The sequence below is a fragment of the Arvicanthis niloticus genome, chromosome 4, assembly GCF_011762505.2.
Source record: "Arvicanthis niloticus isolate mArvNil1 chromosome 4, mArvNil1.pat.X, whole genome shotgun sequence".
In the NCBI taxonomy this organism is placed as follows: Eukaryota; Metazoa; Chordata; class Mammalia; order Rodentia; family Muridae; genus Arvicanthis; species Arvicanthis niloticus.
In genome coordinates this window covers 118706429-118732965 of record NC_047661.1, presented here as the reverse complement: position 1 = coordinate 118732965, position 26537 = coordinate 118706429, and the positions used below count along the sequence as shown (strand labels likewise).

Here is a 26537-nt window from a genome sequence, read left to right as displayed (position 1 = left end):
ATAATACATATTTAGAAACATTACAGTGGGATATTCATTTTTATTAACTCATGGTCTTGCAAGACATCTGTCCTGAGAAGTTTCAAGACAAAATGTCACAGTGGGGAGATAGGGTTTTGGTTTTGAATCATTGTAGTAAAATAGCCTCAGAGAAATGAAACCAAATTCATTTTACAAGTCAGTTAAATTTTGCTTACTCGGTGATTGCAGAAGTTTACTGTAGGACAGAAAAAAAACCTTAAGATTATACAGGAGAAAGATGTAGCTGGCAAGAGGACCTATAAAACACAGATGCCTGAGCCTCCACTCATACATGCATTCTGTACACAGAACTTCCTCTGGCATTGCCCAGTGGTCAGACAGTGACCCCAAACTGGAGTTGCATGTGATTGATTTTGAACTGAGGTGAATCGAGTTCCATAACAGTTGTTTCAAAGCCAGAGGTGCTCAGTCAACAAATTCTGTGATGAAGAAAGCTTGGCAGAGAGGTTTGGGCCTCAGACCTTCAGAGTATGGTACATTTCCCAGACGATTGCCTTTTCTTCATATAATCAATCTCTTGATGAAGTTTCTTGCTCTCATTCTCAAATCCGTCCCTGAGAAGTTTTTCCTGTTCCTAAAACAGAAATAGAAGCTGAATTCTGATCATGTTCTATGATCCCCAGTGTCTCACAAACTCTCCATTAGTCTCACAGACTGTCCTTCAGTCCACTAAATCCTTGAGAATTTTGGTGTATTTCTTAAAGCTTTTTCCACTTTCAACATTGCCCTCCTCCTCCTCTTCTTCCTCCTCCTCCTTCTTTTCTCTCTCTCTGCTGTCTATATATCTCTCTGTCTCTGTCTCTCTCTTGTCTCCTACAAAAGCTTATGAATGTTTTCCTTTGCTCTCTCCACCTGTAGAAATTTAGTCTAACATTGATAAAACACCAATAGCCAACAACCATCATGTCCTGTTCTTACACCTTTTGACTCATGTAAAACACAGTTTTCTATCAAATCAACACCAGCTTGCCTGTTCTTTCTTGCCTCATCTCTGAGCTGTGCAGACTCTCAAACACATGGAAGAAAGTGATAAAATGAGCTCAAACACAATGGAAGGTCACTATCTGAATCAGGGCATGTGTTCAAGCAAGAAATTTAGTACATGCCCAATATGTTAGTGACAGAAACAGGTGACAGAAATACATCAAAGCAACTGGGATCTGCAGTTCTCACAGGATATTCTGGACCATCCTGGAGATTCAGCTCACATGTAGAGGAATGCAGAATACTGCAAATGTCGTACTTAACCCATGAGCTTGAGTAGATAGATGGCTAGGGATGCTTCCAGAGACAAGGTCATCCCAGGTGTAGCAGAAATGAATTCCCTTTGGGTTCCATTCAGTAGAGAAAATAAGCTGCATATTGTGTTAATTAGCTTACATCTCATGAAATTACAATGTCCCCATATGGCATACACACACACAGATAACAGTCTAGAATTATGAAATGGATATAAGTAGAAGATGCTTAAGCAATTCCTAGCCACTGTCTATGGAGAGTTTATAATAAAGAGTTTCAGCCATAAACAGCTCCTACTCACTAGACAGGGCTGGACTTATGCAGTGACAGGACGAAAATGTATCAGTTTCTGAACCATTTACTGTACTGCAGGAGTCTTCATTGCAAAGGTCTTACTTCCTAACCCAGGCTGACTGTGAACTAGTCATGCTCCTGCCTCAGCCTGCTGATCAACTTGCATTTTGATTTTCACAGTTGACTTAAAGATTTATTTATGTTATTTTAAGTGATGAGTGTTTTGCTTGTAATGTATGTAAATTTACGACATATATGCAGTGCCTGCAGAGGCCAGAGGAGGAGGTCCAATTTCCTGGAAATAGAGTTACAGACTGTTGTAAACCACTGTGTGGATGCTGAGAACAAGACATGGGTCCTCTGTAAGACAGATAAATGCTCTTCACTACTGAGAATTTTTGATTGGGACACAGGAATGTACTGGGATGATATGGTGGATTACCTGAAGTTTAAGAGCTATTATTTTGTCCTGTTCTGCTCTTAACCTTTGTTGTTCCTCCTTCATCTTCTCTGTCAGCTGTTTCACATGCTCCTGGTAACTCTGTTCCTTCTCCTGCATCATCAGCTCAAACTTCTTCTGCTTTTCTTCTAGCTCTCTGTTTGCAGCTTCAGCAGCTTCAGCCTTTATACGTTCCGCTGAGGAGGAGAAGCAAAGAATATGAAGATTAAATTTTATGAGTTTCTTTTGATTTTTAGCTCCTTTAAAAATTCTCTTAACTTGGACAAAATTTCATGTGGCAACTTCTGAATGGAATAACCAATGAATAACAGATAACTGTGTATGCCAGTTAATAAAAGAACACCACAAATTATGCTTGAAATATTTCGCCACAATTGATAATTCCATATGGATCAATACTGCTAAATGTGTCAGGAGCTTCCACCATCTGGAGTGTCTTGAGCAGCTCTCACCTTCGACCTCCTTTGCTGCCTCCGTGAGTGACTGATCCGTCTTTAGAAGTGTTTCAACAACATCTTCCTTGGACTCAAAGTACTTTTTCAGCATTGCTTCTGCCTAGTTGTATAAAATAAGTTGGAGACAAGCCAATGTATTTGTTAACTGTAGCAGTAAAATTTAAAACAGCGGCACCCATCTTGGCTTGTTTTTATGGGGCTACCATGTTCCCGACTAGACAAGGCCTGACACCAAGAGCAACAGTGTGCTTTCTCCACTGCTTGGTTCTGACCACCACTCAGGTTAGCCAGAAGCACCAGTCCTGGCACCCACCAGATGCCAGCATGGGAGACGGCTCTGTCAGTGTACCACACTGACTCCACAAAGGTTGGCTAAACCCACAGTAGAATGAAGACTCTTATGCTTAAAGATTACCCAATGTTTATATATTTGGAAATACTCAATTAACAAGATGCCCACACAGCTAGAGTTGTTAACTAATACATAACCTTAAGATATAAATCATCACCCAGGACTTTTCTGGACCCATGCATGGTTCTCCATGGCTGCTACCTCTCTCATTCCTCCTCCTAGCTCCTCCTCTTCCTTCTCCTCCTTCCACTCTTTGCTCCTCCCACCTTAGCTCCTCCCAAATTACTGAGCCTTATTGTAAAATGTAGAGGGTGAAATGTTCTGCTACAGTTAACTATCATTGATGTTAATTGATTTCAATCATTAATTGAACTGCTATGTAGCAATCCAAATAGCTTCCTAAGTTTAATGGACCTAAAACTGACTTAGAGACTTCCACACCCTCAAATCTGATCCTTTCACAGCCCCATCTTTTAGTATCTCATAAACTGTATTGAACTAGTTTGTGTCTTTGATCTCTTTTCTTATCTGCTTCACATATCTCATGTAACTCTGAGCTGATTGTGTCAGTTTTTGCTTCAAAAATGTAACATCAGCCTTTTGCTTATCATCTGTTGCATCCAAATCTCACATGCCTAGACTAGCCTCTGTTTAAACTACTGCTCCAGACTATTTATCTTGGACTATCTACAACTTTGCCATGTCACTTTGAGAAAGCTTCTATTGCTCAAATGCTCAAAGATGACTTTATAGTTCATCCAAAAGGGCATCAGGCATTTTTCATTGTCCTCCAGGATGCTCCTTGTGTGGATTGTGATCTTCTTTATATCTTCCTAATCTCTACTTTATCCATTACCTCCCAGAATATCAGGTCTCTTGCTACATCTGAAATATGCATTCAATTACTTTTATGGACTATTTTTGTTGTTTGAAATTTTCATCCCCTATATAGCCACTGGTCTTTTTTTTAACACATTTGAACAATTTGCTAAATTTTTTCCATATAGACTATCAAAACAGTAAATTATAGTATCTCTTAAAAATCTGGAATATTCATTGGATTAAATTCATATGAAAATTCATATAAAAATCATATGGAAATTGTTCATCAGAAAAGTCATGGTGCATCTTCAAAATCGTAAAAAAAGTTCGTGCACCATTCTTATGTCCTTTTGTTCCTCCTTTTTGTTTTGGGGTATAAAATTGAAGTAGAGCCTGACTTTCTTGCAGCTATCTTAGAGCATGGATTCAGCCTGGAGATGGAGTTACTGAATTAATGTTCTGGTGGAGAGGAGAGGAAGAAACCTGGGAACAAGTAGGTGGTAGATCCATCACAGAGGCACTGTGTTCTTCCTACCTGACTTATTGACTAGAAGTAAAAGAAGAAATACCCAGTCATTTAAAATATTGTTATTTGTAGATAATACAAAGTCACACCCAATGTTAAATTCTATTACCCATGTACAATAGTTTAGACCTGATGAATGTAGATGATGCTGTCTGGAATTGTACTCATTGGCATGTATGCTCATTGGCAATGAGACTTGTGCTTACTATGCCTCATTTTCTGTTTCAATTTATATACACACTAATAATAATGCATAGTTTGTGGGGTGATGTGAGAATTAAGAGACAGAGTTTCTGAAACACAATGAGAGCAATCTAAGTCCTAACTGCTATTACCACCATCATTACTTTTAATCATCTTGTCTCTTACAACCCAAGAAGGTCTTGATTCACAAGGTCAAATAAATCATTTCAGACAATTAGATGACCAAATGGTTGAGTGAGTGAATGAATTCTACAAACATTTCTCAGAGGTCTAGTTGTGTTTCCAAGAAGAAATGTGGTATCTGTCTCACAGTTGGCTGTCTGCCTAGATGAATGTAAGACAAGTCCACTCTCCATCAACACCATTGCATTTTTCTCATTCTCATTGGCATTTGGAAGAGATTCCTCACCAAGCCCTCAAAATGGTACCAACTTCTCGATTTACCTGGAGCCCCTTCCCAGGAGCCTGGTTATACTTTTTCTCTAACTCCTGTTTCTTCTGAAGGAAGTGGTAGTAACCTCCTGGTTTAGAAAATGTCCCTTGTTTTACTTCTTCTTCCAGAGGTCCAAAAATATCCTCCAGCAAATCTGAGCACCGAGCTGACGACACGTCCATGTTCTTCTTAACAAAGGCATCTCGCTTGGCTACCAGCAGGTTCTGTGTAAGGACAAAATCACAAGGATGGTTGAGAGAAGAGAGATAACACATCAGACTACTGGAGAGTGTCTAAGTGGGGCCAGGCTCTTCATCTCATTATGAGAATTTCCCTGAGTAGGGTGCTGGCTATAGAAACTGAAACTTCAAATTTGATTTCCTAAGGGCCTTTATCCCTGTTTTCCTGCTTCAGAAACATTTCCAAAGCACAGGTGTTGCTTCTCAGGAGGGAAGCCTTTCTCTAGTTGAGTCTTTAATTGAACTAACTTTTAGAGCTAGACAGGCCTGTGTAGACTTCCTGAACTCTCCAATTTTGGGCTTCGTGACCTTGTGATTAGTGAACTAAAGTTTTCTTGTCTATTAGGATGAAGAAACAACACCAGTCTTGGAGGTCTCTTGTCAGACTGTGTGAAGCTCTACAGAAATACCCAGGAAAGGGTAATGGGCTAAGTAATACTCTTTAATATGGGGATATTCCTTTGTATTTCCTCGTCATATAGCCAAGAAAATACTGAAGATGATGTAAAGTGCATGCTAGTGTTTGAAAAGCATAGCAGAAGAGCAGTCTCTCCAAATGACATGAAGCACATACCGAAATGGCAGCTCTTTAATCTCCTGTAGATTAGAGAGCAGTAAGTTTCCTGTTCACATTGACTATTATGTTTTTCAGAACCTCTGAATGAAACCACATGTCCTTTGTAAACTCCTGCTTTGGTAATCTGAAAAGCATTGCCACTGGTCAAACAGCAAAACATCTTATGATTGGTTTATCATTACTAGCAGGAAACACAATAATGATGTTTTTTTTAAGAATTAAAAACTACCCTAAGTTGAATATGACAAAATCTTGAAGAACAAAATAACATATTATGAAAAAACAGATAAATGATCCTTTGTAAGTGCACTTGTGCAATTCCCTCAATGGCTAAAAACATGGCTCCCAGAAGAATCAAATCTTTCAATAATCACTGTAAATATTTGTAAAAATGCATCATCGAGTGTCACTTGTTGACTAAAAAAACCACTCATCCCCCAAAGTGTCCATGTTTTCATTGTCTTATGATTTTGGGTACTACACCTACCCCTAGTTCTGTCTGGAACTTTTGGTCTACATCCTTGAAAGAATTCTTCAGGAAGACATGAATGGCCTCACTCTCAATAGGCCTGTGCAGGTCCAGCAGTTCCTGGAGGGTTTCTGTGGGCATCTGGACCTTCTGATTCATCTGTTCCTCATAGTAGGTGATGGCCTTTTGTACTGCTGCTGAGTTCTCTATTTGGGCCAAAGTCAGGACTGCATTCTCCATGCAGGGGAGAGTCCCACTGCTGATGGCACTGACATAGGTCTGCACCAGGCTCTTTAGACCTACACAAGACAAAGTTAAAAAAAAAATGGCTGTCAGTTGGTAGAGAGATCACTCTACATACAGTTTTTAGAATTCTCTAGGAAAAAGTAGCAATATAATAGCTTATTAACCATAAAGTCCAGAGGATATTAAATCCTTTGCTTGTTTGGTTGCTTGGTTTTTGGAATGCCTTCATTTGTTTGAAAGACAGATGTTGGATTCAGTGGCTTCTAGTACTGGGGAAGGAGAGCTACGATGTTAAATCCGGGTTCCTTTACTCCCTCTCCTTCCTCTCTCCCCATTTCTTTTCTTTCCTCAAATTCATTTGTCCTTTCATTTTTAATCAATTAAAAAAAAAAAGCCAAAGTGAAAGCTTTGCCATGTTTGCTGACTTTATTGTTGTAGTTTTTTAAAATGATGATTACTTCAAGTCCTATCTCTGGCACATATAATGGATCAACCCAGAAGCTCTCCCACAAAGCTGTACATTGATGAGGAAATCATCTAGGTTTTCTCAGAGCTTTGTTGATAAATTAAAAACAGCACACTCCAGGTTTGGAGTACCACAGCATGTTGTATGCAGAGCACTCAAGGAAGCTATGCATGTAGACTAGAAAGTTTTACCTTGTCCCCCTCAGATTTCCTGCCTGCCAAACCTTTATAGAGCTTAGAACCAATGATGATGTCCTGAAATCATGTCCCTGTTCTTTCAGGACATCATCCTTCCACACTTCTTCAATGGGACACCCTCTGTCATCTACTTTCTTCTTTCAGTCAATTGACTCTTACTTTCTTGAAGTTGGAAAGTTGTACTCCACTGTGTCTTCTTCTTCTATGTTAGTATATCAGCTCTTACCTTCTGTACTTCTAGGTGACGTCTACCCATTTTCATCTTTCTCTTACCCATCAGCTTAATAGAAGAGAATACTCTGCCCCCAAGTACTGAAGTCCCACTGGCCTAGACCCCTGACTCCCAAATAAGAGCTCCTTATGTTTTATTAATTATGTGAATTGTTATTTATCACTGTGAATTTGGGGGTTTCTTTTTTTGTTTGTTTCTTTTTTAAGTGACTTTTGGATGTGTTGTGTTGGAAAGATGATGGAAATCGCATCTGTTTACTCCTCATTATACTCAATAATTGACTCTTTAAAGTCATTATTAAATATTTTGTTTGTACAGGAAAGTAGCATCCCAGAGTGACAAACTCCATAAATATGATATTTCTCTTGACTTTTATTAATCCTTTATATACATGGAAACAATGAGTGAGAGAAAAAGGGTTTTAGGGTTGAGTTAGGTTCTAGTTATTTTCTCTTTTGCTATTACAGACATGAGATGGTGAGAAATGGCTTTAGTTCCCCAGTAAATTCCATCATGTGATGTTTGCATGGTACACTTTCAGTGACATCAACTAATGATGTTTGGTCTGGTTGAAAGTAGCTCCCTGCTAAGGTGGGAAGAGTACTGAGAGGAAGAGAAGGAGTAAGGAGAGAAGAAGATAGGTGATGAGAGAGAGAAAGAGAGAGAAAGAGGGGGGAGACAGGGAGGCAGATGTTCATGTGTCTCCACCAGTCAAAGATAGTTGATATATCTAGGTTGGGTAGTGGGTTACACCTCTGATTGAGCATTACCAAACTTATAAAGCCTTTGATTAACATTTTCAAAACGTGTATAAATGCAAAAAGGAAAAGGGGGCATGGAATAGGGGGTTTTCTAAGGGGGGGAATGGGGAAAGGGGATGGCATCTGAAATGTAAATAAAATATCCAAAAAACCAAAAAAACCAACCAAACAAAAAAGAAGGTAGTTCCCTGAGTATCCTCTACAGTTAGAAGAAGGAAAGTCAAGGTCAGGAGTAAAAGAATGACTTACGTGGCCCATTGACTATGATGCCACCAGACAGAGTCTTGACAGCAGAGTAGTTGAAGATGTAAGAGGTGAATTCTGCAACTTGTTCTACAAATTCACTATACAGCTGCTCCTCTGGCAGAGTCTCCAGTTTGCAGAGTTGCTTCCTCTGAGCAGGCCTGTCAAAGATGAAGCACTTCCTCTTTGGAAAGAACTTCCTGATGCACAGTCGAGGCTCATTAAATCTTTTAGTGTTCTTATCAGCTCCTGCCAGTTAGAATTAAATGTAGTAAACTTCCAAAGAATTATTTCTAAATATGAAACTTTCTAGTTCCACAAGTTTCACAAATCCTACATAAGCTGGAGAATATATAATGAAAAATGAGTGATAGAAAAACATAAAGGAATGGGAGAAAACACCCTTTCTCTAAGATGTAGCTTGTGAACTTTCAAAAGGAGTCCAAGTGATTCCGCTAAGTTGTTTTTTCATTTTCTATAATAGTTACGACAACACAGCTACAAACTACAGACCTTTGCCAACTGGGCAGAAATGACATTTATGAAATTGTTTTCCATTTGTTTCTGACCATTCTAAAATGTCCAGGTACCTTTTTTCAGGGTCAACGAATGCTCCAGGTATTCATCAGCAGTGACCAGTTTTCCATTAACTTCCAGCTCCAGGGAGAAATCTCTCAGAGCCCACACAAAGGTTGGAAAGAAGCCCACAAAGTTAGCAGAGTCGTCTATCCCACTCTGATCAGGTGAGGACTTTGACTTGATAAGATCAGTCAGCTCTGTCACATAGCTGGCATGCTCAGTTAAGAAAAGTACAGAAAGAAGTTTATCATTTTATGATAAATATTCTACCAGTGCCTCCCCAAATTAATGTGGTTTTCTTGTTTTTTTTGTTTTTTTTATTTTGTTTAGCTGTGTTGGTCAGTTTTTATCAATTTCACAGAACTAGAAACATTTGGGAAGAGTAATTACCTCAACTGATTAACTCCTCGATGAGAAGTTACCTCTATAGGCAAGGACTGTGCATATGTCTGTGGGGACATTTTCTAAATTACTAATTGATGCAGAAAGGCCCAGCACACAGTGGGTGGTGTCAACCCTATGCAAGTAGTCCCAGGCTGTATAAGAAAAGTAGCCTAGCAAGCACATGAAGCAAGAACCAATCTCTCGAGATCTTTGCTCCAGCCTCTGCATCCTGCTTTCTACATTGGTTTCTTTGATGATAGACTGTAACATATAAATCAAACATACCCTTTCATCTCCAAATTGTTTTGGGCCATAATTTTCATCAAAGAAACAGAAATCAAGACATTAGCTTATTCATTCACAGAATTCAGCCATTCAGCAACATCTACTGAGCCTCTACTGTAAATCATGCAATTTCAGGGAATAAATTATAAAATTAATGAAAGAATCTACCAACATAGAGTTTATGGTGTAACAGTTGGAGACAGAAACAAAAACAGTAAGTAAATTATTTCAAAAATCTCAGATATTTACTACCATTTTGGTGTAGCACATTGCCTCAGCTCAAAGGCTAGAGAATAAGTCTAATTACTGAGAGATCTTCATGGGCTTTCTGTGGTACTTGGTAGCAGAAATGTAAAAGAATTAGAGGAACCATCCATGAAAGCCCCAGTGGAGAGTCTGGAGTGAAGGGTCAGTGGTTAGGAGCAGTTAGTGTTCTTGCAGAGGACCTGAGTTCACTTCCCAATATGCATGTCCAGTAGCCTACAACTTGGTGAAATTAAAGTTTCAGGAAATATGATCCTCTGGTCTAAGCAAGTAGCTCATATGCACCAACACAAACACACACACACACACACACACACACACACACAGAGAGAGAGAGAGAGAGAGAGAGAGAGAGAGAGAGAGAGAGAGAGAGAGAGATGTTGGGGTCTAGGAATTGCCTCACAAACCACATGAACACCAATCTCAGTCAGACAGTAATAGTTTATGGAGCACACACCCCAGGACTGGTTGGCCAGGAACTGAACCATGACATTGAGTTCAGATTCTACAGGATTTTAAGCCAAAAATTTACAAACCTCTCTGTCAAGCTGTTTTACCAACCAAGATTTAAGGAAAGGGGAATTTCTTTAGGAACATGTCATTGCTGCATACTTATCCTTCTCCCATTGGTTGTGATATTAACTGTGCCAGGGGACATGCCCTGTCTAATATTCATGTCTTAATTTGTCTACCAGGATGGTACTTGTCTAACATTTATTTCTTAACTTGCCAATCAGGATGTGTTACCCACGTACAGGTCTCTTTCTGCCAAGTAGGATGTCATGTCTCAGGGAGGTCTTGGGAGCTTATACTTTAATAGACCCTGATTCAAATTGTAAGTCTTATTCCAAATAGTTTCTTATATTGGTGCAGGTGTCTCTCTTATTTTGGAGTCCAAACCCAGGGCAGCTTATAAAGGCAAATACCATAATAGGTTATACATAGGTGCAGGAAGTACTATTGGGCGGTTGGTTCAGGTGCAGGCTTAATGTGGGTAAATATACAAAACAGTTCGACCAACTTTTATCATAATTGGTTTCTAAGGGCACAGAACATAACAGAATTTATAATTAATCTTGGCATTCGAAAGTTTTTTAGTAACAGCAGAAACTAATGAGAAAGTTTCCTTATAATGGTAGACAATCTAGGTAACAGTTACCTAGGCCTTAACAACACACTTAATACTAATGAAATGAAACATCTGAAACTTTTATTTTGGTAACATTTCAGATAGTAGTCAGAACTCCTGTGATAGAACAATATGAGTGTATCTAACATGTGTATGAACTCCACTGCATAGAGCATACACATTATGGAAATAAGTGGCAGGACATATAAGTTTGAAGGCTAAAGTAAGAAGTTTCAAGTTTGTTTTCTACTAAGTAGGAAGCCAGTGGTATATTTTGAAAGTAGAGGAGGTAGATATGGCAGTATTTCATAAGGGCACACTGTTAGAATTCCAACTGGCAGTTGAGACTGTCAGGAAAGAGTATTAGAACTAGAGACAATGTAGGCAAGATAGTGAGACTGGTCTAGGGAAATAGGTGTGTTGATAAGAGCTTTAAACATCTGTGAGTGAATACTTTCTAGGATGTGAAGATGAAACCTATCAAGATGAGGTTTTGAGCATGGCAAATTTGTGGAACATGTGAGAATGTGCTATAATGGGAAAGGTTGGAGAATGTTTTTTTTTTTAATTTTGAGATGAAATTATCTCTTAAAGATCTACATAAAGATGAAAAAATGAATGCTGTCATGGTTTTAAACAAAAATTTGATGGTGACTGAAATATAGCTGCTCAGAAACCCATCAGACAGAGTAATACTGCCTAGGGACTAAGAGGAATGAATGAAGAAAAGTGCAGGAAGTGATGAACTATGACATTCAGAGTCCTCCAAGGAAACAGACCAGTTAGCCAGAGAGGGAGGTGGAATATTAGGAAATGATGAAATGCTAGATCAAGAACCAATGGTTCTGAAGAGAAAAGAATTGATACTTGAAATGTTGCTGAGGGAATCAGATAATCTGACTTCTGGTTGAGCATAAGGATACACAAAAAAGAATGCAGCATGATACCTGAGGTTAAGTTCATGGACTTGCTGGTGGCATTGATAGTAACTTAGGGTTGGTAACTGGGAAGGAAAAAGAAGGATCGATACCAGGAGGAAGAACCAAGAGAGAATAGTGAAAGTCAGTGTCTATTGTTTACCAGTCTCCACACAGCAAGGAGTAAAATCTTCAGCATGAAGGTGGTGTGGACTAGGGGTTTGGTAAAAGGAGATAGTGTGGTTTGAGGGCACTGGATTCAAAGGATGTCATGTGTCCAATGGCAAAGAATAAAAAAATTACAGAGCTGTAGATTGGAGAACCATTGATGACTGATACTGGAAGTGCAGGCTAAAGAGCAATCACCAGCTCAGATCCCTTGATGAATTGCAAGATAAATATTACCTATAGTATCCAGAGGGCAGTCGGGATATTACTAACATTTAGAGATAATGATAATACTGATTATTGAGAAAATGGGTTCTGAATCATGTTGAGTATTTGGACAATATTTGGACTAATATTGATGCAGACAGGGATTCTCTCAGCAGTGTACCACTCTGTCTATGGCAATGTATGATTTAAGAAGTTTGAGATTGTTCTGGAAAGTGAGGCAAACTCACATGATGAGTACATCAGGGGATTTGTTAATGAGAGACTTAATACTATGGTTCTTGCCTACCCATCCATATACCTGACGTAATATCGAAGCTATTCTTTCTAGGTTTAGGACTATGTTAGACAAGACCAAAAGGATACTGCAGTTGGTCCATGGCCTGCTGATTGATGGTTCCTATGCTGTTGTAGATGAAGGTGCTGCTGAGGAGGACTGCCAAGGCAAAGATCCAGCAGTCGTTCTGGTTGTCACCCTACAGGTCAGTGAGTGAAGAAGAGTGACTAAGAGACTGTCCATCAACTCAGGTAGGCAAAGAAGGCCTTTGTCTGTACCCCAAGAGCTATGACATAAACGCAAGTCATTCACACTACATAATAATTTTCTAGCTGTACAATGATTATATGAATCTTCAACTCATATTGTATAATTCAAATATGACAGTATACATCCATGTATGTGAGAGCATGAAGCACATTCACACTTAAAAGTCATAATGTTGGTCAGTTACTAAAATCTAAACTTGCATGCTGGATTTCACTCACAGAACATGTTGTGTATGCTAAAGGCCATTTGAGTACTCGTGATAGTAAGGCCTTTCAATAAGACTTTTATTTGTCTCAGACTGGGCAGAGTAGTAACTCATCTTCCTCCACAAACACTGATGTTGTTGAAGATCTTGCACTGTGGTCCTCTTACGTTCCTTTGTGGAACCATTTTTATAATATATTTTAAAAATGACCATTTTTAAAATACATTTTATGAATTCTTTGAGAATTCAAAACATTGTACTTTCATCATGGTCCCACATTGAACAGTCAGTCATATTTCTACCACATACAGTTTAAGTTCAGGTTCATCATTAGAGTCTCAACCAAAATATTCTATTTTGATTAGACAGAAAAAATTACTAAAATATCATGAGCTGATAGTCTAAAGATCGATCCACAATTTTTGGCTCTTAGACAAACTTGAAGAATAACATATTCATCAGATTTTTCAGAAGCATAAATCCAGGAGTTGGGTGAATAGTGCAAGGTTAATTATTGACAAGCTATAAGTAGAATTGAAAGATTTTTTTTTACCTTCTCAACATCTTCAAGGCCCTCAGTGTCAAGCAGAACTAGGGTTTGCCCTGCCTTTTTGGGGTGAGGCACACACCACATCCAGATGCCCTTGGTGTGAGACTGCACAGTGGAGCCCAGGGAGAAGCCTGCAAGGCAGAATGAGCATGAGATGGGAAGGGGAGTAATGAAGGTGCTTCCTGATATTGAGTTAAAAGTTAGCATAGTTACATTTGATAGAGTAGAATGACTTCAAATATTGATTGACCTACTAGCCTAGAAATAGCAAATTTGTAATATCTAATGTTGATCAATGAATTCATTTCTTAGAGCAAGATACTTGCTCCTCCTATGTGGACAGTCTAGTCAATGTTTTATAATTAATCACTAAGGAAGTTAGCCAAGTGGTGGTGCACACCTTTAATCCCAGCATTTGGGAGGCAGAGGCAGGAATATCTCCGAGTTCAAGGCCAGCTTGGTCAACAGAGCAAGTTCCAAGACAGCCAGGACTACAGAGAGACCCAGTCTCTAAAATAAAATTTTTAAAAAACGAAGTTAACTTCCTCAATGAATGTATTTGTTCTTTCTCTAAAACACACCTGCAATAACTTTCAGTTGGAAAGCAAAGGTACTGTTTAAAAACCCAGTGGGTGAAGATGGCTCAACAGTGAGAAATTCCACTGGTGGACAGATGGTATCCTTTCCTAGTCCTCCATATCTCTGACACTCTTTCCTCACATTTGCTTTTAGGATGCTGGTTACCTGAGTGAACGGAAGGAACCCAGCACAGCATTCTTGGTGGCACTCACCTGATCTCTTCCCAGCAAGCTTGTTCATCAGGTAGGATTTGCCAGTGCGATAGAGGCCCACAATCGCCACCACCACCACAGGCTGGTTGATGGCAGACAGGATGCTCAGAGCCTCCTGGTTGATCACTAGCCTCGCCTTAGTGTTCTCAATGAGGCACATGGGTTTCAACATGTGGATCTCTGAGGCCATGTCCAGAGTGTTCTTTTCGTCTCTGAGAAGAAGATAAAATGAACCACAATTTGAAGTTCATAGATGACCAGAAAAGTTGTGTACTGAGTTCAAAGTGCTGTAAATACTATTTACTCAGCTTTGTCCACTCTGGTAACCTAAATACCCCGACTGTAGTGGCTGACTGGGTTTGCAGCATTTTCACAACACCCCTAATGAGGCTGTATACCTTACACCTCTTCTGTTTCTTAAGTCAAGTTTTTACTAAGGCTCCTTCTCTGCTACCTAATCTAATCCAGGATCCCTGCTTTATCCTCACGTCTCTTCAGCTTCTTCTCTTCTTCAGTAGATCCTTGATCTTCCTTTATCCTCCATTCCCTTACATCTTAGAGGAGTATATAGCAGTTGTTTTGTAGAGTATCCTTCAATTAGATAATTTTTTTAGTTTTTTATTTAATGTTATCTTGAATTTCTACTGGTATATACATGGCAAGAAGGTTCCAGAACTGATATTATGCAATCGTTACTGATAACATCAGAGCAGGAATGATGTGGACATGACTTGCTCTGATAGTACTCTTTTAAACATGGTCTCTTGATTAAGGGGCTACCTGCCAAGAACTATCTACTGTTTTGTAATCAAATTTACCACTTGAACAGCAAATACTTAGAAAAAATGTCTAGGGTTTAACCACCAGGGAAATGCAAGTGAAAAATGCATTGAGGTTCCATCTCACCCCACTGGGAATATTCTGCATAAAGAAAACAGATGGCAAGTGTTTCCAAGGGTGTGGGAAAGAGAGTCTTATGCATTGTCTGTGGGAATGTAAACTGCTGTGGCCACAGTAGAGGGTAGTACAGAGGAGGTTCCTCAGAAATGATTAGAACTAATAAATGACCAAATACTACTGTACTATTACTACTACTACTACTTCTTCTTCTTCTTCTTCTTCTTCTTCTTCTTCTTCTTCTTCTTCTTCTTCTTCTTCTTCTTCTTCTTCTTCTTCTTCTTCTTCTTTCTCTCTCTCTCTCTCTCTCTCTCTCTCTCTCTCTCTCTCTCTCTCTCTCTGTGTGTGTGTGTGTAGGCATAGATGTATGCATGTAGGGGTGATATTTAGAAAACTGTACCCTGTAGAGCTTGTTCCTGGGCAGCTACCATGTTCCTGCTGCTCCTTGGCTCTGACTAGATGCACAGGCCCTGGCACCCATAAGATGCCAGCTTTGGGGATGACTCCCCCATGCTGCATCCACAAAGCTTGGCTGAACCCCAGACAGTATCTGCGATGATCACAGTACCCGGTAGAAAGGAGACTTTTAAAGCTTAATGATTGGTAATGATCTTTTCCCAATCTATTGATTGCCATTGTGTCTTATTGACAATGTTCTTTGCCTTACAGAAGCTTTGCAATTTTATGAGGTCCCATTTATCAATTCTTGATCTTAGAGCATAAGCCATTGGTGTTCTGTACATGAACTTTTGCCCTGTGCTTAGGTATTCAAGGGTCTTCCCCACCTTCTCTTCTATTAGTTTCAGTGTATCTGGTTTTATGTAAAGGTCCTTTATTCACTTGGACTGGAGCTCTGTACAAGGAGATAAGAATGGATTGATTTGAATCCTTGTACATGCTGACCTCCAGTTGAGCTAGCACCATTTGTTGAAAATGCTGTCCTTTTCCCACTGGATGGTTTTAGCTCCTTTGTCAAAGATCAAGTGATCATAGGTGTGTGGGTTCATTTCTGGATCTTCAATTCTATTTGATTGATCTTCCCACATGTCTCTGTAAATACAATAGATGGCTAATATCTAATATATACAAAGAATTCAAGAAATTATGATCCAGACAACCAAATAACTCTATTAAAAATGGGGTACAGAGCTAAACAAAGAATTCTCAACTGAGGAAACTCGAATGGCCGAGAAGCACCTTAAGAAATGCACAGCATCCTTAGTCATCAGGGAAATGCAAATCAAAACAACCCTGAGATACCACCTGACATCAGTCAGAATGGATAAGATAAAAAACTCAGGTGATAGTAGATGCTGGCAAGGATGTGGAGAAAGAGGAACACTCCTCCATTTTTGGTGGGATTGCAAGCTGGTACAACCACTCTGGAAATCAGTATGGCAGTTCCTCAGAAAATTGGACATAGCATTACCTGAGGATCCAGCTATACCACTCCTGGGCATATACCCAGAAGGTGCTCCAACATATAACAAGGGCATATACTCCACTATGTTCATATCAGCCTTATTTATAATAGCCAGAAGCTGGAAAGAACCCAGATGTCCTTCAACAGAGGAATGGATACAAAAAATGTAGTGCATTTACACAATGAAGTATTACTCAGCTATTAAAAATAATGAATTTGACAAATTCTTAGGTAAATGGATGGAACTAGAAAATATCATCCTGAGTGAGGTAACCCAATCACAAAAGAACACACATGGTATTTACTCACTGATAAGTGAATATCAGCTTAAAAGATTGAAATAGCCAAGATTCAACTCACAGACCACATGAAGCTCATGTAGAAGGAAGACCAAGTGTGGATGCATCAGTCCTACTTAGAAGGAGTAACAAAATACTCAAGAAAGCATATGTGGAGACAAAGTGTGAGACAGAAACTAAAGGAGGGGCTGTCTGGAGACTATCCCACCTGGGTCTCCATCTCATGTGCAGTCACCAGAAGTAGACACTGACATCAATGGCAGAAAGTGCATGCTGAGAGCTAAGGTAAGCATTAAAAACTAAAGTAGTTTAACTCTCTGTAAGTAACTAATGATGAATGTTTTCATTGTCCATTCTGCTTCTGTGCAGAGGGTTGTTTTGTTTTGTTTTTGTCTTGGTCATACTAGGAATTAGATCAAGGGCTTCCTACATGCTAGGCAAACACTAGCACTGAGTTATACCCATAGTGTCTCAACTATGTAGCCCTGGCTGGCCCAGAACTCACAGAAGTTTGCTTGCCTCTGTGTGCAGTTTCTTAGTTTAGTTGCTTTATTCATTGGTCTCCTTAAGAAATGAATGTATGCCAGTCCACTGTCCAAATTATTTATTCTTTTCATTACTTGCTATTGCAAATAAAATGATTTTATTGATTGATTGATTGATTGATTTTTTTGGATGTCTGACTTTTTTTGTTTTGATTTTGTGTGTGTGCACACGTGGGTGTATGTCATAGAGTTTGTAGACTGCAGACCAACTTTCTGGAGTAGGTTCTGTCCTTCACACTCTTTGGGCTCTGTAGATTGAACTCAGGTCTTCAGTCTTGCCAGCAAGGGAGTGCCTTTACCCCTGAGCCATCTTACTCGCCTAAAAATTATTGTTTGAAATTGAAATCTAAAGATACCATGCCTAGCTGTGGTTGCACACGCCTTTAATCCCAGCACTTGGGAGGCAGAGGCAGGCAGATCTCTGTGAGTTTGAGGCCAGACTGGACTACAGAAGTTCCAGGACAGCCAGAGCTACACAGAAACATTGTCTACCAAAAAAACCAACAACAACAAAAATAAAACAAAACAAAAAACACACAAAACAAAACAAAAACAACTAACTAATCAAACAAACAAAAAACCACTAAAGATAGTTAGATATTGTAAAACTTGAAAAAAATTATCATGAATATTTATGATTTAATGTGTTTCTAGAAGTCAAAATATTACTCCATTTTCAACTCTTGTAAGATTGACTTGACTTTAGAGAATTAATCTGTTACTAGAATTATACATAAATCTACCAACAGAAAATCACTTATAGTTTTCAACTTTTGAGGTAAACTGTGGCATATACAAAGAAACTAGATGTATTGAGATCAAAGCTGTTACTAGGTTGGTCCTCCTGTCTTCCTATAAAGTAGCACATGGATTTTAGCATGTTTTTGTTACCAATTCTACAATAAATTTGTTTGTTATGCACTTAAAAAAAAGAAAGTGCATGCTGTCAAGAGCCTGATAGAGCTGTCTCCTTAGAAGTCTGCCAGAGTCTGACACATTCAGAGGCAGATGCTCACAGCTAACTACTGATCTGATCAAGGAGTTCCCAATGGAGAAGTTAGAGAGAAGACTGAAGGAGCTGAAAGGGTTTGTGGCCCCATGAGGAGAACAACAATACTAACCAACCAGAGCTCCCCAGGGTCTAAACCACCAGCCTGGGAGCACAAAAGGAGGGACACATGACTCCATATGTATATGTAGGTGAGGATGGCCTTGTAGGGCATAGGTGGGAGAGGAGATCCTTGGTCCCATGAAGGCTGAACACCTAGTGGGGGGAATTCAAAAGTGGGGAGGGGGTAGGGGTTAGGTAGGTAGGGGCACATCCTCATAGAAGCATGAGGAGGGGGATGGGATAGGAGGTTCCTAGGTGGTAGGGGAAATGGGATAAAAAATAAAATCTGAAATGTAAATATAATATCCAATTTTTAAAAAGCTTAATGATTATCTAAAGAATTTATATATTTAGAAATGCTCAATCAACAAGATGCCCACACAATTAGACTTGTTACCCAATAGCTAACCTTTAATAGAAGTTGCTAACCAGGACAGCTTTCAACCCATCTGTGGTTCTCCATGGCTGACAACCTCCTTCTTCCCCTCCCCTTCCTCTATTTCTCCCCACCCTTTCCTCTAATCCTCCCCACTTCTTCTTCTTTTTCTCTCCCAGCTCCACCTCCTTTTTTACTCTAATTACTGAGCTCCACTGCAAATACAATGTAGCAGAATAAATATCCTACTACATATACATATGTATACATAGATGTACAGACACATGTCTAATGAGCTCTCTCTATGTATCTCTCTATCTATCTCTATACCTACATCTATCTATATATACAGCTGCCTTCAGAAAGACACTCAGCACATACAACTTCACCGTACTTCATGTAGTTGCATCACTACCTTCAGCATTTACTAACAATTCAAGCTTACAAATTAACCACTGTAGCATTTGCTTAAAGATGACTGTCTACACTTTTCATGCCACATATATATTAATGGGGGGATCAACAGCAAGTAGGAGTATTGCTCCTACTTGCATTTATTCCTTCCTTTCTTCCTTCATTCAATTGCATTAGTGTAGACTGCTAAGTACTTATTTCATTCCGTGTGCCTTAGTACTTTGTGACCATTCCTTATTTTATTGCCTGGCTTGGTCCCTGTGTTCCCTGATGCTCCTTCAGCAGGATCCTGTGCTTGGCTGGCAGACTTCCAGGACATACCCAGTGCTGTGGTACTTTCTGTGACCACATAGTCTTCCAGACGCAACTCATACTTTTCCTATGTTGCCCGAGAGTTGAGAATTCCTCCCAAAGCTTTGGTTCCTTTCAGTGCACAGTGGCATTTATATTGAAAATATCACATATAATATATTCATCCCTTTAAGGTGAAACAGTATTTTCTGGAACATGATATGATCATTGAACTCAGGAAGTCACAGTACCTGTGGCTGCCTATTGAAAACCCACACAAAGCTGAGTGGTTGGTGGCACACACCTTCAACCCAACACTTGGGAAGCACAGGCACATGGATCTCTGAGTTTGAGGACAGCCTGGTCTACACAGTGAGTTTGAGGACAGCCTGGTCTACACAGTGAGTTCCAGGACAGCCAAGGCTACAGAGAGAAACACTATCTTGAAAACAAAACAAAAGAAAAAAGAAAAGCTGCATAGAATCCAGCAGTCAAAATTCCACCATAGATCAGTGAGAGGCTCGGGAAGCCCCATGCATAACTGAGGTGATTTTGGCAGTTAATGGCTGGGTGAGAACCCAGGGTGAGTTTTCTTGAATGATATGGCTCCTGGCAAGTTACCCAAACTCCACTAGGTGGCCTTAGTTCCACGCCTGAATGAGCTGCAGTAACTTGACTCAATAAGGAAATGAAACTGGGGAGAAGATAGAGTGGGGCTGGGTAGGAGAAGATGGAGGAAAGAATAGGAATATATACAATCAAAACGCATGACATTATGATGTTCTCAAGGAATGAATTATATATATTAAATATATATATTTGAATGTATATTGAAAATATATATGTATACACACACACACACACACACACACACACACACACACACACACATATATATATATATATATATATATATATATATATATATATATGTATTAGTATACACAAAGATTTTATAGCTCCCTAGATTATCAACGGGAAAATTGTCTCTGTTTACAAATTCCAAGCAGCCTAACTTACTTAGGTAGACACTGGCAACAAGTTCAATGATTTTGTCTGAGTTTCATTAGACAGTAAAGTTTATCTAAAATCATACTGAGAAAGCAGTATGAACCTTAAAACACTTATGCCCTCAGTGTGAACTCTTCTTTACCAGAGTTTAATTAATTTGCCATAGTAGGGACAGGGACATTTAGGGTAAAGGCTGCCTCTCTCAACCAGCTCTGCCCCTGCTCAAATCTGTCTCTGTTTCAGCCTCCTCTTGTTAGAGTAAACCAGCAGCGGTCTGGCAAACACTTTTCCACCCCTGCCTCTGTCTTACCTGAGGTGAAATCCTTTAGAGAAGAAGCAGCCTTTCAATGCCTGACAGCAGTGCTTCAGGGTCTGGCTGCAGAGTGCTCTGTCCTCTCTCACTGGAGCTGTGACATGGCTCCTGTAGTATCCCAGGAAGTTCCAGAATTTCCCCAGAGAACTTGTGAGGAGGCAGCTCTTTAATAGAGCAATGCTTAAGAGGATGAAAGTGAAACTAAAAAACTTCTAACTGGGGTGGGGGTGGAAGAATTACTCAACCACCATGGAGGAAGGGAGGGTTATGCTCCTCGGGGGAGGATCTCAGGGATTTCTCAAGCAGAGATTAATAAATGGTACAGTTTTATGCCACAGTTCTTGTGGGTGTTGAAAAATGCAAGGTGATGTGCTTACTGAAGAGGGTTTGGTTTTAAAATCATTCTGTTATGTTTCTGTCCTTTTTTGTTCATTAGTGTTGGTTTTGTGAAGTTTCCAGTCCCACTCTGTTATACAAAGTTAGCAAGAGATTGTGCAATTCAGAAGTGAACATGAATCATTTAAAAACCATTTCTCTTTACTGTGAAAGAGTAAAGATTGTAAGGAAAAAGGTTAGAATCAGAGGGAACAATGAGGGAGGAAGGAAAGGGGGGGGGATACCAAGAGAGGGAGAGAGGGAGAGAGGGAGGAATGGATAAAGGAAAGGAGGGAAAGAGGGAGGGGCAAAATCACTGAAAGTGAAAGTGAATCTGAGTTCCTTTAAACAAACAAATGCTGGGAAATCAGCTGTCTGGTTTTTTGTTAATTTGTCTTTTGAAGTAGAATAATCTCTGTTAACATTTGTGTCAGGAAATTTTGCTCAGTCTTCTGTCAAGTCTCTCTCTCTCTCTCTCTCTCTCTCTCTCTCTCTCTCTCTCTCTCTCTTTCTCTCTGTCCTCTTCTATCTCTCTCTCTGCTTCTCTCCTATTTATCCTTCAACTCTTCCCTTCCTCATTCCCTTTGTGGTTCAAATTAAAAAGTAATGAGAATAAGAGAAATTTGGAAGTGTACATATATCCAAAAACACAAATGCTGTTGTGATCTCTTACTTTTTAACTCTTTTGATCTTTTCTTTCTAATTATAGTCCTTGAGTTTTTTCTTGTCACATTTTTTCTACTCTTGCTATTCTTCCTCACTGTCAAAAAATACAGCCCTTACAATGTCCTTTTATATTTAGGATTGTAATGTAATCACATCATTTCTCCCTCCCCTCATATACTCTTCCTCCCTCTCTTTAAATTTCATGTTCTTGCCATGTGGTGGTGGTGTATGCCATTAATCCTAGCATCTGGAAGATGAAGGCAGGCAGATGTCTGTAAGTTTGAGGCCAGCCTGGTCTACAGAGGTACTTCCAGGACAGCCACAGCTATACAAAAACCTCTCTCAAAAAACCAAACCAAAAAAAAAAAAAAAGAGAAAGAGAGAAAGAAAAAATGAAAACAAAAAAGAACCCCCAAAAATAATGTCCTCTCTTTTTCATTTATTGTTGTTACATGCATATATCTAAATGCATATATTTATAAAAATATTCCTAAATATAACCTGCTCAGTCTGTATAATATTGTTTGAATGTTTCTGAAGCTTTGTGATATCTTATCATATAAAAAGACCTACAACTGTGATTCTTACAGATTCTTATGTAATCTGCATAAATGGTGTCAAAACAGGAGAAAGAACAGTGTCATAGTTCTTTGGTAATTACTAAAATTAGCTTGGTATGGATTTGAGGTAAATTGTGATAAGCCAAGGAGCCCAGGCAGGCATAGAGAAACCATAAGAATATAACTGTGAAGACTAGACAGTGCTCCACTGGTGAAGAAGACCTTGGTGTGGTTCCCAGAAAATATTCCAGGCAGTTCACAACTATCCATGGCTTCAGCTCTAGGGCATCCAATGCCTCTTGCTTCCATGGACCCAACATTCACAAGTGTGCACATGCTAGCACACCTGCAAGTGTGCGTGCGCGCGCACATACACACACACACACACACACACACACACACACACACACACACACACACACCAGTAACAATATAAAGTAAACCACTTTTTAATTTAATCTTTTATTTATTTATTTATTTATTTATTTATTTTTTACACTCCATATTTTATCCCCCTCCCCATCTACCCTCTGACTGCTTGACATCCCATACCTCCTCCCCACACCCCCTGTCCCCACCCAACGAGACCTCTAAACTACCTGGGGCCTCCAGTCTCTCAAGGGTTAGGTGCATCTTCTCTGATTGAATCCAGACCTGGCAGTCCTCTGCTGTATATGTTTTGCTGGGCCTCATATCAGCTGGTGTATGCTGTCTGGTTGGTAGTCCAGTGTTTGAGAGATCCCCCCGGCATCCAGGTTAATTGAGACTGCTGGTCCTTATAGGGTCACCCACCTCCTCAGCTTCTTTCAGCTATTCTTTAATTCAACCACAGGGGTCGCAGCTTCTGTCCATTGCTTGGGTGCAAATATCTGCATCTGACTCTCAGCTGCTTGTTGAGTTTTTCGTAGGGCAGTCATGATAGGTCCCTTTCTGTGAGTGCTACATAGCCTCTGTAATAGTGTCAGGCCTTGGGGCCTCCCCTTGCTCTGGATCTCACTTTGGGCCTTTTGCAGGACCTTTTTTTCCTTAGGCTCCTCATCATTTCCATCCCTACAGTTTTTTCAGACAGGAACAACATGTCAGAGTTTTGACTGTGAGATGGCAACCTCCTCCCTCACTTGATGCCCTGTCTTCCTGATGGAGGTGGGTTCTATAAGTTCTCTCTCCCTACTGTTGGGCATTTCATCTAAGTCCTGAGAGTGTCTCACCTCCCAGATCTCTGGTGCATTCTAGAGGGTCCCCCCAAGGTCCTACCTCCTGAGGTTGCCTGTTTCCACTCTTTCTGCTGCCTCTGAGGGCTTCAATCCTTTTCCTTCACCCAACACTAGATCACATTCCCCTCTTCACCTAGATCACCCCACCCCAGTCCACTTTCTTTCTCAGGTCCCTTTCTCTCTCCCTGCTTACTTATGATTGCTTTCTTCTCCATCCCAAATGGGACTGAAGCTTCCTCACTTTGGCCCTTCAGCTTGTTGATTGTTTTGAGTTCTGTGAACTGTATCTTGGGTATTCTGTACTTTTTTTGGCTAATATCCGCTTATTAGTGAGTACATGCCATGCATGTACTTTTGGGTCTGAGTTACCTCACTCAGGATGATATTTTCTTGTTCCACCCATTTGCCTGCAAAACTTGAGATGTCCTCATTCCTAATAACTGAGTAGTATTCTATTGTGTAAATGTACCATATTTTCTGTATCCATTCTTCTGCTGTGGGACATCTGGGTTGTTTCCAGCTTCTGGCTATCAGAAACAAGGCCACTATGAACATAGTGGAACTTGTGCCCCTGAGGCATGGTGGAGAATCTTTTGGGTATATTCCCAAGAGTGGTATTGCTGGGTCTTCAGGTAGATCTATCTCCAATTTTCTGAGGAACCTCCAGATTGATTTCCAGAGTGGTTATACCAGTTTGCAATCCTACCAGTGGTGGAGGAGTGTTCCTCTTTCTCCACATCCTCGTCAACATGTGTTGTCACCCAAGGTTTTGATCTTAGCCATTTTGATTGGTGTAAGGTGGAATCTCAGGGTAGTTTTGATTTGCATTTCTCTGATCACTAAGGACTTCAAACATTTCTTTAGGTGTTTCTCAGCCATATGTGTTTCCTCTGTTGTGAATTATCTGTTTAGATCTATATCCCATTTTTGATTGGGTTGTTTGGTTTTTTTGGCAGTTATCTTCTTGAGTTTTTTATATATATGTTGGATATTAGCCCTCTATCAGATGTGGGTTAGTGAAGATTTATTTTCCCAATCTGTAGGCTGCTGATTTATTGACTATGTCCTTTGCCTTACAGAATACTTTCTAGTTTCATGAGGTCTCATTTATAAATTCTTGATCTTAGAGCATGAGCCATTGGGGTTCTGTTTAGGAAATTTCCCCAATGTGCCAATGAGTTCAAAACTCTTCCCAAATTTCTCTTCTATTAGATTCAGTGTATCTGGGTTTATGCTGAGGTCCTTGATCCACTTGGACTTGAACTTTGTGCAAGGTGACAAATATGGGTTAATTTTCATTTTTTTTACATACAGACAGCCAGTTAGACCAGCAACATTTATTGAAGATGCTTTCTTTTTCCCATTGTATATTTTTGGCTTCTTTGTCAAAGATCAAGTGTCTGTAAGTGTAGTTTTATTTATGGGTCTTCAATTCTGTTCCACCGATCAATATTTTTGTCTCTGTACCAATGCCATGCAGTTTTTATCATTATTACTCTGCAGTAAAGCTTGAGGTCAGGGATGGTGATTTTCCCAGTCATTCTTTTATTGCTAAGAATTGTTTTCTCTATTCTGGTTTTTTTTTTTTACCTTTTCAAATGAATTTGAGAATTGTTCTTTCCATGTTTTTGAAGAATTGTGTTGTTATTTTGATGGGGGTTTTATTGAATCTGTAGATTGTCTTTGGTAGGATTTTTACTATATTAATTCTGTCAATTCATGATCATGGGACATCTCTCCATTTTCTGAGATGTTCTTCAATTTCTTTCTTGAGAGACTTGAAGTTATTGTCATACAAGTTTTTCACTTGCTTGGTTAGAGTTACTTCAAGATATTTTATATTTTGCGGCTATTGTGAAGGGAGTTGTTTCCCTAATTTCTTTCTCAGCCTGTTTATCATTTGTATAAAGGAGGGCTACTGATTTATTTGAGTTAATATGATGTCAATACACTTTCCTGAAGTTATCACCTGGAGAAGTTCTCTGGTAGAAGTTTTGGGGTCACTTATGTATACTATCATATCATCTGCAAATACCTTTATTTCTTCTTTGCCAATTTGTATCCCCTTGATCTTTTTTTTTGTTGTCTTATTGTTCTAGCTAGCACTTCAAGTACTATATTGAATACATATGGGGAGAGTGAGCATCTTTGTCTTCTCCCCAATTTTAGTGGGATTGCTTCAAGTATGTCTTCATTTAATTTGATATTGGCTGTTGGTTTGCTGTAAATTGCTTTCATTATGTTTAAGTATGAGTGTTGAATTCCTGATCTTTCCAATACTTTTAACATAAAGGGGTGTTATATTCTGTCAAATATTTTTTCTGAATCTAAGGAGCTGATCCTCTGATTTTTTTCTTTGAGTTTGCTTATATAGTGGATTACATTAATGGATTTTCATATATTGAACCAACCTTGCATCCCTGGATGAAGCCTACTTGATCGTGGTGAATGATCATTTTGATGTGTTCTTGGATTTGGTTTACAAGAATTTTATTGAGTATTTTTGCATTGGTATTCATAAGTAAGATTGCTCTGAAATTCTATTTTTTGGTTGAGTCCTTGTGTGGTTTAGGCATCAGAGTAATTCGGCTTCATAGAATGAATTAGACAGTGTTCCTTCTATTTCTATTTTATGGACTAGATTGAGGAATATTGGTATCAGGTCTTCTTTGAAGGTCTGGTAGAATTCTGCACTAAATCCATATGGCCCTGTTTTTGGGGGGGGGAAGGTTGGAAGGTTT

The 26537-nt window shown here is 39.4% G+C and overlaps 1 protein-coding gene across 1 annotated transcript; it reads right to left on the bottom strand.

Annotated features, from left to right (window-relative positions):
- Window positions 1–136: 136 nt before the first annotated feature.
- Window positions 137–21506, bottom strand: LOC117707161 (guanylate-binding protein 2). The gene is made up of 11 exons (XM_034500564.2): window positions 20979–21506; window positions 14302–14513; window positions 13514–13641; window positions 12575–12684; window positions 8848–9044; window positions 8264–8506; window positions 6131–6411; window positions 4839–5051; window positions 2488–2590; window positions 2018–2211; window positions 137–616 (listed from the first exon to the last, which is right to left on the bottom strand). Exons 2-11 carry the CDS (start codon window positions 14489–14491, stop codon window positions 506–508), a joined length of 1770 nt encoding a protein of 589 aa, XP_034356455.1. The 5' UTR covers window positions 14492–14513; window positions 20979–21506; the 3' UTR covers window positions 137–505.
- Window positions 21507–26537: the final 5031 nt, after the last annotated feature.